We start from the raw sequence: 12,721 nt of genomic DNA on the forward strand, positions 1-12,721 counted from the left end.
AATATATCACTAGAATAGACTTCTTGAAGTTTAGCCTTGACATACGTTTACTGGGTGAAAGAATACATACATAGGCCATGTGGCTATAGATTGCCAAATGTCCTTAATTAGAGTTACATCATTTTGCCTTCCCACAAGCAGTGTATGACAATGCTATCTATCCACAGGAGTGTTTTGGTGTGATATCAGACAGTGGATAAATAAATCCCAGTGGATAGATAAATCACAGACAAGGTTCCTGTCCCCAGAAACTCTGAGTCTGGTAGAAGGCTTGTGGGCAAATATAGTGACATATGGTAATCTTCAGTGCTTCCCAGGTGGCGCTGGCGGTAAGGAACCCACCTGCCAATGCGGGAAGATCCGCTGGAGGAGGGCAAAGCAATTCACTTCAGTATTCTTGCCTGCAGAACCCCATGGACAGAGGGGCCTGCAGTGCTACAGTCCATTGTGCTCAGAGTCCGACACGACTGAAGCGACTTAGCACAGCACATAATGTAATCTTTATTCTGAAGCTCAGGCTTCAGAGTCCCTCACTTACAGAGATACTTTGCAAGGCCCCAGCACTGTATTCACAGGCCCATTCTGTAGTCTTTTTCCTAAAGAGGACACCCCAAATTACTAAAAAGTCCACCTCACAGGCTTTAGAGTCAGTTTCATAACTTTTGAATTATGGGAGTGGATTTCAAGTTCTGCAACCACCTTGAGAGGAGGGATTCTTGTATTTAGTGACTAAGATAAACAAAAAGTAAAGTTTCCTTGGCCCGAGATACCACGCCTGATTCTGATCAATTACCCACACAGGTAGTCAGCTATCTACAGAGACCCCTCAACTTTCCCTCTCAAGGGCAGAAACCAAACCTTAGGATATATCAGTAGTCCTAGTAGACAGCCGAAGACTGGTAAATGATCTTCAGGGCAAAAATCGAACAGATTACAGAGCAAGGTTTCGGTTTTGTTTTTTATTTTCGGTCGGGATAAGTAGGAGAATTTACACCAGGGGTGTGGGTATTCAAGGCAAGTGACCCCTCCACAAATAAAAAAAAAGAAAAAAACCACCTTTCCATCAAATGCAAAGGTCTGCGTCCTTATCTGTAAAAATAGGATTAGTAATAAGCCTTGCCCTTGTGGAGTTTCTTTAGGATTAGGAGAGATCATTTAAAGACTTAACCCAATCCCAGACATTCGGGAGGCCCATAGATGGAGGACAGAAAATAAAATGGGTAGCTGGTTGACCCTTGAGAGCAGTTAACAGAGCTTCTTTGCGCATCATGCCTTATACAGCACTGGGAGGAGGAACAACCACTGTATTGACAAACACTAGGTGCGGATTAAATCCGTGAAGAAGGAATGGACGATTCTGGCGGTTGCTTACTGATCTGTGAAACTAACTGAATGACCGATCGGTCCGGGTCTTTGAGCAACTGACAGTCCAGAGTTGGCTGCCTGATGAACGCGGGCCTGGATCTGGCCAACGGCAGTCCGGGGCCCCAGTGACTCAGGCTGACCGTCGGGCCCCTAGCACGGCCATCCTCGCTGTTAATCTCGGTCCAGGCCGGCCCAGACTTCTGCCGCTAGCTGCGCAAGGTGGTGGTGGAGGCGTCGGGGGATGTCCCAACTCTCCACGTGCAGTCCGCGGGTGCCGCCGCCAAGCAGGGCGTGCGCGGAGGCCGCGGCCCTTTCCTCCACGTCGGGGGCAGGTCGCCCCCGTCTCCCGGCTGCAGAGCCCCGGAACAATGGCTCCGGGTTCTTTAAGGGAGATACCACCGCGCCGGCGGGGCAGGGGACCGCGTCTTCCCAGATGATCGCACCCAGCCCCGCGCTGCCGCCGCCTCGGCAACTACACAGCGCGCAAATATGGCTCAGTGACTCTGACAAAAGGTGCAGCCTCCCTGCCAGAGGGGCGGACGCCAGGCCTCCCACCTCGGGCCGTGCTTCGCCGCGGGGCCCCGGAAGAGGCCCGCGTCCCGCAGGCATCCCAGCCCGGCGCGTAAGAAGATGCCCCAGGCCCTCCGCCCCAGCTACCCCGCACACCTTCCCACAGCTCGGTAAAGTCAGAAAGGGGGGCGGAGCGGGGGAGGGGAGGCGCTCCAGGAGCGCGCACTTCCCTCAGCCAGGACCTGAGGCTGAGGAACCACTCCCGCCGCGGGCGCCCGCTGCGGCTGGAGGGCGACCGAGCCCCCGGGCGTGGAGTGGCCTCGCCGCTCCCGGTCACCCCCGCGGGGAGGGGGCACGAGTGGTGCGTTCCAGAGCGCGCAACCCCCTTCCGCGACTCCCCCCTGCTCCTGAAAGCCAAGGGAGTCGGGAAGCCAGCGGAGCGCCAGGCGCGCGCCCCGCGGGACCAGCGCTCGGCGTCCCGGGTCGCGCTACGGAAAGCCGGAGGGGGGCGGGGCCGCGAGGCGTAAGGGGGTGTGTCCGCGCGCACCACGGGGGCGCGCGCCGGCCTCTGACTGGAGGCCGCGGCGGCGGAGGCGCGAGCTCCCCGATAATGGCGGCCTGCAGAGCCCGTGAGAGAGAGAAGCGGCGGCGGCTACCCTGAGGTAAATCTGGCCCCTCGGCTCGGCAGAGAGCCCCTGCTGCAGAGCCGAGGGCCCTGCACGTGCCTCCTGCCCCAGGCGGCCTGTCACTGATCTGTCAGCGGAGTCGTCCCGGGGAAGGCCCCGCGCGCCTCAGGCCTCCGGCCCGCACCCCTCAGGCCACCGGCCCCAGCCGCGGCCTCCTCCTCTGCCCCGTGGCCTCCTCCCCAGGCCCCGGGCCTCAGCCGCCGCCCCGGAGGAGTCGGGACAACTGCAGGACTGGCTCGTCCGGGCGAAGGGCCCTGAGAGAATCCCCTCCGGGTTTTCTCTGGAAGCCGCCGAAGAGGGGGAGGGCCTGATACTTGGCCAATGAGCGGGGCCCTGAGCCGCCGCGTCGGGCTACACCTCTGCCCAGGACTGGCCCTTCCCGGGCGCCAGCAGGTGTACAGCGGGACCGGCCGGTGTCCGAGCGCCGGGTGGAGGCGCGAGGGCCCGGGGGGATGCCGTCCCAAGGCCCCGAGGTTCGCACGGTCTGCATCACCGCGCTGTGTTTTGACCCAGGATCTCAAAGACTTCACAAACACCCTCCTTCCCAGCTATTCAGGCGGGTATGGGGCAGCTTTCAAGGCACGAGCCACTTTGAGATGGATAGGAATTGGCGATCCACGGAGGACAGGAACGAATGTCCACTGTGTAGCTGGGGCAGAGAATTCTGTGGCAGGAAATCCGACGCTCGGAAATACTGTAGGAATTTGAAGAGCGGTGTCCCGTTAGAGGAAGTGGGACTAAAAGTAATCTCAGAAGCTTTCATTTTCTTTATTAAATCTGTTCTATCGACTTAAAAATGACTGGTCCCAACTTGACAGGCTCTATTTGTCGGTCGCTTTGTGTTCCCCTAAACCGTACACTATAAAAATTGTACAATCTCAGGTAACTTTTCTTGTCCATGCTGGCATTCTACAAATGAGAATTGGTTCCTGAAGCTCATTAGAATTTTGACGGTCTTCGGAGAATGAGGAGGCACTCTTCAAACTCTTAATTCAACACGTGTTTCCATGCAAGGCCTTTCTTTGCCCTTGCCTTTAAATGATTTATCAAGTTGAATTCCAAAGAACTCTCTCAGAGAGTTCTCTTAATATGCAGGATAGATTTCATTGGCAAAAATGACCTAGATCTAAATAGCTATTGTTTAAAACAAGAACAATAACCATATTCTAAGTAGCTTAGTTTATCTGTAAAGGAACATTTTTCTCCACAAACTATTTTGCAAGAAATAAGGAAATAAAATTAAAATAGGAATATGTATAGTTTGATCATTTACTTTCAAAAAAGAAAAATAACTGCTCATTTTTACTTCTGTACAGTCTCAGTATCTAAACCTAAGCCAGGTGTTTGTGTTTCTAACTGTGAGTTTTGCCATTTTAAGGAGATGTATCAGTTTTCAGGGGAAGCAGGAGTTTTGATTGTTTTTTCATGATCAGTAAATAAGAATATGAACTTTTTGGTTTATGTTTAGCAGTGGTGTTTTAAAGCAGTTCATGTAAGAGGTTGTCAGAGCAAGATGGCCTTGTTTCAAATCCCAGGTTCGCCAGTTACTAGCTGTTTGACCTTGGGCATGTTGCTTAAACTCTGTGCTTTAGTTTTTTTCATCTACAAAATGAGCTATTGTGCTCAGTATCTACCTCATAATATTGTTGTGAGGATTAAATGAGCTTAATATATAAAGTGCTTGGGGCAGTTTCTGATACATGGTAAGTACCACATTACTGTTACTATTATTAAATAGTAGTGTTACTATTATTAAAATATTTACATTTGCCCACTGTATAGCAAATATTGTTCAAGCACTGCAGACAGTGAGATAGATGATAACTACTAAATCGTGCATAAGAAGAAATTCAAGCCAGTAGGTATACTTAATTTCAACAGAGCACTTTGTTCATTTTTCCAGAAACCTTGACCTTGAAGATGGTGAGTAGCCAGCCAAAGTACGATCTAATACGGGAGGTAGGCCGAGGTAGTTACGGTGTTGTATATGAAGCAGTCATCAGAAAGACCTCTGCACGGGTGGCAGTGAAGAAAATTCGATGCCATGCACCTGAAAACGTTGAACTAGCCCTGCGTGAGTTCTGGGCACTAAGCAGTATCAAGAGCCAACATCCAAATGTGATTCACTTGGAGGAATGCATCCTACAAAAAGATGGGATGGTGCAAAAGATGTCCCACGGCTCTAATTCTTCCCTTTATTTACAGGTATGTGTGGTTGAATGGGAAATAGAAATGATTTGAATGTAGCACTGGTCAGCAGTAAGAGGAATGAAAGAGTCAGATGAACTTCTACTTTTAAGTGCAGGTGTTTATATCGTTTGGAATAGATAGGAGTCTGCCAAGAACTGAGTAGACGTTTCCTCTAAAACAAGGTTTTATTTAAACCTGTGATGCAAATACCTAAAAATAACATAAGCCACCTGTTATGCCATGATACTTGCCAATCTGCATAGGAATGGGACAGCATAGGAACTAGAGAGGTGATTGAGACTAGAGTCTAATTAGTTCACTTATTTGAAATCAATTTTTTTGGAACTGAAGACAGAAGAAAAGGGAGAAATCTACAACCAGTAGTAGTACCCATAGGTAATTGGGCTTTTCTTTATCACTGACATGAACTCATGTTCGTGTTTTAGAAGGTTGTTTAAGATCCTAACCATGCAGTTCCATTGAATTTTCTTGGAGTATGTGGCTTAGCACCTGAATGTTACTAATGACTTAACATTTGGCTTCCTACTCATTCCATACTCTGCTCAGAACAGTCCTATGAGAAATGTACTATTATTATCATCATTACAAATCAAGAAACTGAGGCTTAGAGTAGATAATGAATTGATCCAGAATCACATAGCAAGTGGCAGAATTAGGAGCTAAATGTAGGACTATCTGGCAGCTAAAACTTGTGCTCTATAACCTCTAGATTACCCTTTTGCCTCCAGATTACCCTTCTGTAGACTTGGGGAAAGCATTAATATAGGAAAACAGAAAGTCTGGTTCTTTTTTTTAAGGTTGATTTCTGCCATAGGTCAAAATCTCTAGTAGGTCTATACTTGAAGAAAAAATATACTTCAGACATAGCTAGTTAAAGGCCAGAGCAAAATTTCTTAAGTCCAGTCATTCTTGGAACATGAACAGCTTTCCACGATTGTGTCTAAATTCAGAATTTACCATCAGGGTACAAAAGTCTGTTTTAAAACAGCAAAAGCTTTTATTCTAGGAACAACAAAACGAACACATTATTCTATGTAATTAATTAAAAAACTAAAGTTTCATTGTATGGTGAAAAAATATCAGCCTTGAGAACCTAATTTCTCTCTTAAGATAGGGAATATAAGCCTAACTATTTAGTCTTTATTTGTTTTACTTTGTATTCTTCTAAAAGTGCTTATTAGCTAAGTTACAATGATAAAAAAATCAGAAACATTCTTACTGCATTCCACATAAAAGTAACTAGAACCTTGCTGGACTTTGCATTGAATTTTGGAGACTAAAATGCATAATTGGACTATAAATGCAAGAATATTTAAACATCTGGCTTAGTGCTGATGGTATCCTTGAGTCCAGATGGAGCAACTGTTATAATAACTAGGTATTAGCTAGCTAATCTTTCAAGGCTTTAAGATGTAAAGCCTTGATTCGGTGATTTTTTTTTTTTTTTAATCTAAAGTACCTTGTTGTTTAGTAATCTATTTCATCTTTTTAAAGCCTGATAGACCTGTGTTTGACTTGTGGCATTTTTTGCTAGCTGTATGACCTTGGATAAATAACCCATCTTTCCCCAGCATCTGCATCTTCAAACGTAAGGAATAATAATTTCTGCCTTCCATGGGACTTGTCAAAATAAGAGGTGATGCAGACACAGTACTTGGCATTAGGAAGAACTCAGTCATAAGCAACTCTAATAAAATTATATTTTCTACAGATTTATTTAGTTAACCAGACATTCACCAACACATTAGCAAGTGCCCTCTCTAAATTTATACTAGTGAAGACAACCAATATTTACACGTGGTAAAACCCAACAAATCTATAGTATGACGATAGAGTCTCTACATATGGTCTTCACTATTCTCTACATTTTTTTTCCTCCATGTTTTTCTAGATACCTTTCTTGTTCTCAATTGGAATCATTCAGTCAGTTCCTGTTAGCTAAAAACCTTACCCAGAAGAAATGTAAAACAAATAGTTAACAGAGGACACATCTTATGCATAGAAACTTTATGGCCAGTATGTATACTTACCATGAGTGTCATGAATGAAAAGTACGGGATGATATAGGTGCATATAGTAGGCAAACTGACGTAATCCTGGGGTCCAGGAATTATGAACTGCTTCAACCGAAACTTGCAAGGTAAAGAGGAATTAGCCAGGGGAGTGAGTGAGAAAACTGTACATACAAATGTCTAGAAGCAAAAGGCATGAAGCATTCTAAGAACTGAAAGAAGATAATAAGACTGCAGTGTACAAGGAGAGTTATTTTAGGTGAGACTAGAAAAATCAGCAGGGTGAGAGTGCACAGCCCATGTTAAAGAGCTTAGACTCTAGCCTAAGAGAACAGAGAAGCTGTTAAAGGACTTTAGGCAAGACAGCCAATGGCTGACATCTGCACATGACAGTAAGCAGATTGGGCTCTGTATTTCTGTAGCTACCAACCAGGGGCCCTCAAACTATAGCCCTCAGCCTGTTTTTGTATGGCCTGGATACTAAAAATAGGTTTTCCATTTTTTTTAAGACTTTTTTTTTAAAGAAGAAGAATATGGAACAGAGACCTTATGTGGCTTGTCAAGCCTAAAATATCTACTATCTGGCTTTACTCTAAACCATTATTTGAATGCTGGAACTCTGCATTGCTCAAAGCTATTTAGGAATTTTGCTTTTGAGAATGAAAAGAGGACATGACGGAAGAGTGATGATGCTCATCTTTAATCTGAGCATATTTAGTAACAGTGCACCTGGTAAATAATTGTGTGATCTGGACCTTTCTGTTCTTTCATTTTCTGTCTCAGTGGCAAACACATGCAACAAAGAAAATGTATGCAAGGAAGACTTCTGCAGACCATTGCAATTATGGCTGCCATGGGGGAGACAGCGTGGAGAGGTGTTCTTTGCCTCTGCTCACCGAAAAGACAAAAGGAAATACTAGTAGATTTATAGCAGATCACTCACTCCTCAACAACTCTTCACCTTCCCTACTGAGTTTCTGTTCAGCCTGTGAGCCTGAAAAGGACACCATAGGACAAATGCTTTCAAAGCACTGTAATTTAAAATGATAGTTCATGCTCAGTGAAGTAATTAAGATTCTTGAATTTCAGGTGGTAGGAGAGTTATAATTAGATAATGATATAAGTAAAATAGTGCTTTATTCTAGATTTTCAGCTTGTATCAAATATACAAGCTCAGTTTTGAGTTTTTATATCACAATGCATATGTGATTTTTATAATTTGGTTTTTAGAAGCCATCTATTGATAGAGATAGCCTCCATATTTGCATTCTGCTTATAGAAGTTCTTGCAATAATGATGTCAGTCTTTAGTTTTATCAGTGACTACAGGAGCACTTTATTTCTGTAACAACTGGTTGTTCCTTCATAATTTTCTCTTAGTTTCACAGATTATGTTGATAGTGTAAGTGCAGTAAGCGAGAAGTAGATTTCAGGCAGTTTTATGGAGTAGAATGTCCTAACTGATGTTTATACCCCAGCTGGCAATCTACCAGATCTAGGTGCTGAAACTTGGATCTTTTCAGGAAGCTATTAGCTAGCCAGTTAGAATTCAGCTCCATTGACACATGCAGAAAATGTACAAGCAGTTGGACACTTCTCAAAATATAACTATTTTTAATGAAGTTTTTACCTCTTGACTTAGAAATTTGGTGTATTTTTGTTTGGGACAAAGTGACAGTTTGAAGTACTAAAGTTTAAAATAAAATGCGAATATGAAAGCACTAAACAAATAAAATATTCATGGAATTTCCAATTAAAATTAGAGACTAACTCAACCAGTGACTCTTTCTCTATAGCTGAATTATATAAACCTTGCAGATGATTATAATCTGTTTTTTTTTCTTTCTTATAGCTTGTAGAGACTTCACTAAAAGGAGAAATTGCCTTTGATCCCAGAAGCGCCTATTACTTGTGGTTTGTGATGGATTTTTGTGATGGAGGAGATATGAATGAGTATCTGTTGTCCAGGAAACCCAATCGTAAAACAAACACCAGCTTCATGCTTCAGCTGAGCAGTGCCCTGGCTTTCTTGCATAAAAACCAGATCATCCATCGAGATCTGAAGCCTGATAACATCCTGATTTCTCAAAGCAGGTTGGATACCAGTGACTTGGAACCTACACTCAAAGTGGCTGATTTTGGTCTAAGTAAAGTTTGTTCAGCATCTGGGCAGAATCCAGAAGAACCTGTCAGTGTAAACAAGTGTTTCCTTTCTACAGCTTGTGGAACAGATTTCTACATGGCTCCTGAAGTGTGGGAGGGACATTATACAGCAAAAGCTGACATCTTTGCTCTGGGGATTATCATCTGGGCAATGTTGGAAAGGATCACCTTCATAGATACAGAGACAAAGAAGGAACTCTTGGGGAGTTATGTAAAACAAGGAACTGAGATTGTGCCTGTTGGGGAGGCACTTCTGGAAAATCCCAAAATGGAACTTCTCATTCCTGTGAAGAAAAAGTCTATGAATGGGCGAATGAAACAACTGATTAAGGAAATGCTGGCTGCAAACCCTCAGGATCGTCCAGATGCTTTTGAACTAGAACTCAGATTAGTACAAATTGCATTTAAAGATAGCAGCTGGGAAACGTGACACATATATTATTTGCAAATATCTTGGATGATATGCTGCTTCTGTTTTAACAGTGATGCAACATAATGTGGCTGAAAAAAGAATATAAAAAGCTAAACTCCACCTTTTAAGGGTTTAGATTTTATTGTGGGATTTTTTTTTTTTTTCCTCATTTTTCTTAAGTCCAAGCTGGCCATTCTATTAATATGTTTTAAAAGTGTATTACCAATGTGGATGTAAATTTTTTTAAATGATCATTGGTAGAAGTTTGGCAGGAAAATTCTCTATAAGAGCCAAGAAAAGAAGAGTCCAGTTTTCTGGAAATATGTCTCTAAGTATTTTAGACATTCCTTGTCAGTATTAGGAATTTCCATGGGAAAAAAGGTTTGCATGCTGGTAATGCAACCTTTGAAGCTTTGTAAAGGAAACGTATGTGTATATATTTATGTATATGTAAGTATGTGAATGTGTGCATTTTGCATTCCATATGAAAAAAAAATGCCACTTCTGTTTAAGTTATTTGATGTAGGTTTGGATTTTTGAGATTTGCTGGTGAAATCAGTAATGAAAAATAAAAGAACCTTCCCTCTTCCTACCCTGTCCCTCCCTGTAATGAAATCATACTAAGTTTTTATTTTTAAAATGTTATACAGCTTTTTTTAAGACATCATTTTGGAGAGTCCAAAATTATCTGGCTAAACGTAAGTGAAAGTAAGTGATCCAAAGCTGCTGAAGTTTGTTTGAGCTCTCCAGTGCCCTATAGCTGCAGGAGTTGGATTAGCCATGCAATCAATGTGGTACAGGTTTTAGGTAACCAAGCATTCAATTAACCAATTAAACCACTGCATTGGGACATGACTGCACTTGAGCATCTGCAATCTAATATAAGTCTGAACACAGGATTCTTCTGTTTCTGAAAACTTTGCTGTATATAAACTATAGTAATCGATATATATTAACTTTTTATTTTCAAGACTTTGTCTAAGCCTCAGCATAAAGCTGAAGAAACCAAATGAGTTCTATCCTTTCATTGCCTGCTCCAATATGGTCTCATGTTTGATCACTGGAATTCCTTTCATTTTGGCACTAATGCTGTTTCCTCTTGTCTAATTTGACACAGTAATGGTAGTGATATGGTTGTATTCAATGTTAACCACCTTTTTCTAAGGTGGGAGTTGATACCTATACAGTTTGGCAAATGGGTAAAATACTGTGGCATCAGTTATGTCTTTCAAATAGAGAGGTTATCAGTTTTATACAATCATTTGGTATGGTCTATGGGAAGAACCAATAGACCATTATTCTTGAGGTCAGTTTGATTTTTAACCCCATATGGTTGTCTCCAGTTTTTTTTTTCCCGTAAATGCAGATAGTTCAAATTTAAAGGAAGAAAGTTTTCCTAAAACAGATCATTAGCCTTTAAGGTTGTTAATACTTTGAGACCATTTGTATATAGGTTAATCTTTATAAAGCACTAGAATATTTAGTCAAAAGTAAAAAAAGTTTAAAGGTATTAGAATATTGAAATCATTGATAGTTCACATAGTCTCCTCAGTTTTTTTGAACTTCCACAACTTTTGGAATATTCCTACCATAATCTTTTCCTTATTTAAAATGTGTTCAGGGGACTATAAAGAGTGGAAAAGCACAAAAAGTGGAGTACATAAAATTTCTGAACTATGCATTACTTGGTGTGAAGTTCAAAATTTAGGCTGAAAGGTTTTACTTAAAACCTCTTAAATGAAGAAAAAGATGTGCTTTTAACATTACTTCCAAGCTAATAATTATAAGAATTATTTTCAAAATTGGAGGTGGAAATACACTGGAACTTCATGATAATTGACCCTCTGGATCACCAAATTAGTAGAACACAGATCTGGCCAAGTAGATTGAGTTGCTGAAAGTTAAAAAAGCATTACAATGTCTTATCAATAACATGGCACTTCAGCAGAGATTCATGATGACTTAGGTGATGGTATGCCAATGCTTCATTTGCTCTTCAAATAGCTACATGTCATGGTTTCCTAAGTAGATAGCTTTTGGCCCCACCTCATTTAAAATAGTTAACAATAATAATTTATTTTGAAAACTATTTTAATTTACCTGTGAAGTGGAATTATTCCTTTCATTGGCGGTAAGGATGTGAGGTGATCAGGAAGTTTCTTCTGAAATTTTCTTAAGTCCCTGTATTCTAAATAGCCTATGATACCAAGAAAAATGATAGTAAATTCTTTGTCTTCATTCTTTAAGTCAGGAGGTATTTATTAAGTACCTACTGTGTGCTCAGCACTAAAGATCAGTTGATAAAATGACAATTTTAAAATGGCATGTAGCCATGGGCTTTTCCAGCAAGGAGTAAGAAACAAAGTGTTACTTGGAAATTCCTGGATATTGCTTAGAGGAAAAATGAAAGCAAGAGTTTGTGCACAGTGCCTTGCCCATAATAGGTACTCAATAAACAATTGTTCCTCATAGAGTCTCTTGCCATGGTTTATAGTGTTTTATGAAATTTGTCTTAATTGAAAAAAGACCAAATATTTCAAATAAGCTTATAGGCAGCTGTGGCCAGTTAAAATAATGGGATTGTACAGTTAGTTCCTAGAATGTTATTTTGCACTAGTTGTCACTTAGAAGGATGGGGTTCCTGTAGTTTTTTGGTGCTAAGGGATACTTTGTCATTATGATGAAGTAAGTGTTACGTGTCAGATAAATAGCACACTGAATAGTTCTTTCTGCTGGTCTGTTTTTTCCTCTTTGTTGTTGTTGTTGTTGTTTTTAACTGTAAAATGTTTATCAATCAAACTATTGTAGCAGCTACAAATAATTCACCAGCATGACAAAATGGTCAAAAAATAAGTCATCAGCACTTCAAAAACAAAAGCAACTTTTGAAATTTTCTTTTAAAATTGTCAAATATATTTTATGAAGAATTTATAAAAGGGGGAAATGATTGTAATTTATTGTTCATGACTTTTTTTTTTTTTTAAATAAAGTGCGTTTCAACAAAAACAACCCTGGAAATTCTACATTGCTGCTTTGGTGGCTCTGTGAGTAGTTCTGTAATGCTTTACTTCATAGATATAAAATACAGCATATAACATTTGAAGCAATATTTTTTCAGCCTTATCTATTAAATGAAACTTTCTATAATAGAAGCTGTTACTGAGAAAAAGATGACTGAATTATAGGAGTTTCTTTCAATATTTCAAGGTCTCTAAAATTTTAAAGCTTGCTGTATAAGAAGAACTTGCATTGCCTGAAATAAATGATTTTTTTTTCATTTTTCTTTCTATCTCATTCAGCTGAGGATGCATCTCAGACTCAGAATGAATTGTAGTAAATAAGTGAATGTAATTTTTCAATCTT

At 41.2% G+C, this 12,721-nt stretch overlaps 1 protein-coding gene across 2 annotated transcripts; it reads left to right on the forward strand.

Moving 5' to 3' along the window:
- Positions 955–12,461, forward strand: PDIK1L (PDLIM1 interacting kinase 1 like). Of its 2 annotated transcripts, none has more exons than XM_018056275.1 (3): positions 955–2,045; positions 4,465–4,766; positions 8,636–12,461. In XM_018056275.1, exons 1-3 carry the CDS (start codon positions 1,607–1,609, stop codon positions 9,374–9,376), a joined length of 1,482 nt encoding a protein of 493 aa, XP_017911764.1. In that variant the 5' UTR covers positions 955–1,606; the 3' UTR covers positions 9,377–12,461. The 2 variants fall into 2 exon arrangements, with proteins under 2 accessions (XP_017911764.1, XP_017911765.1); XM_018056276.1 differs by lacking the exon at positions 955–2,045 and adding an exon at positions 2,392–2,537 and having other exon boundaries at positions 8,636–12,367.

This window comes from Capra hircus, chromosome 2 (assembly GCF_001704415.2).
Source record: "Capra hircus breed San Clemente chromosome 2, ASM170441v1, whole genome shotgun sequence".
NCBI lineage: Eukaryota > Metazoa > Chordata > Mammalia > Artiodactyla > Bovidae > Capra > Capra hircus.

Bases quoted from the DNA above. Each gene is read 5' to 3' on its own strand.
- PDIK1L (XM_018056275.1), top strand. From the start codon at position 1,607: ATGTCCCAACTCTCCACGTGCAGTCCGCGGGTGCCGCCGCCAAGCAGG. The intron at 2,046-4,464 runs GTAAAGTCAGAA...TCATTTTTCCAG, and splicing joins GCACACCTTCCCACAGCTCG to AAACCTTGACCTTGAAGATG. The intron at 4,767-8,635 runs GTATGTGTGGTT...TCTTTCTTATAG, and splicing joins ATTCTTCCCTTTATTTACAG to CTTGTAGAGACTTCACTAAA.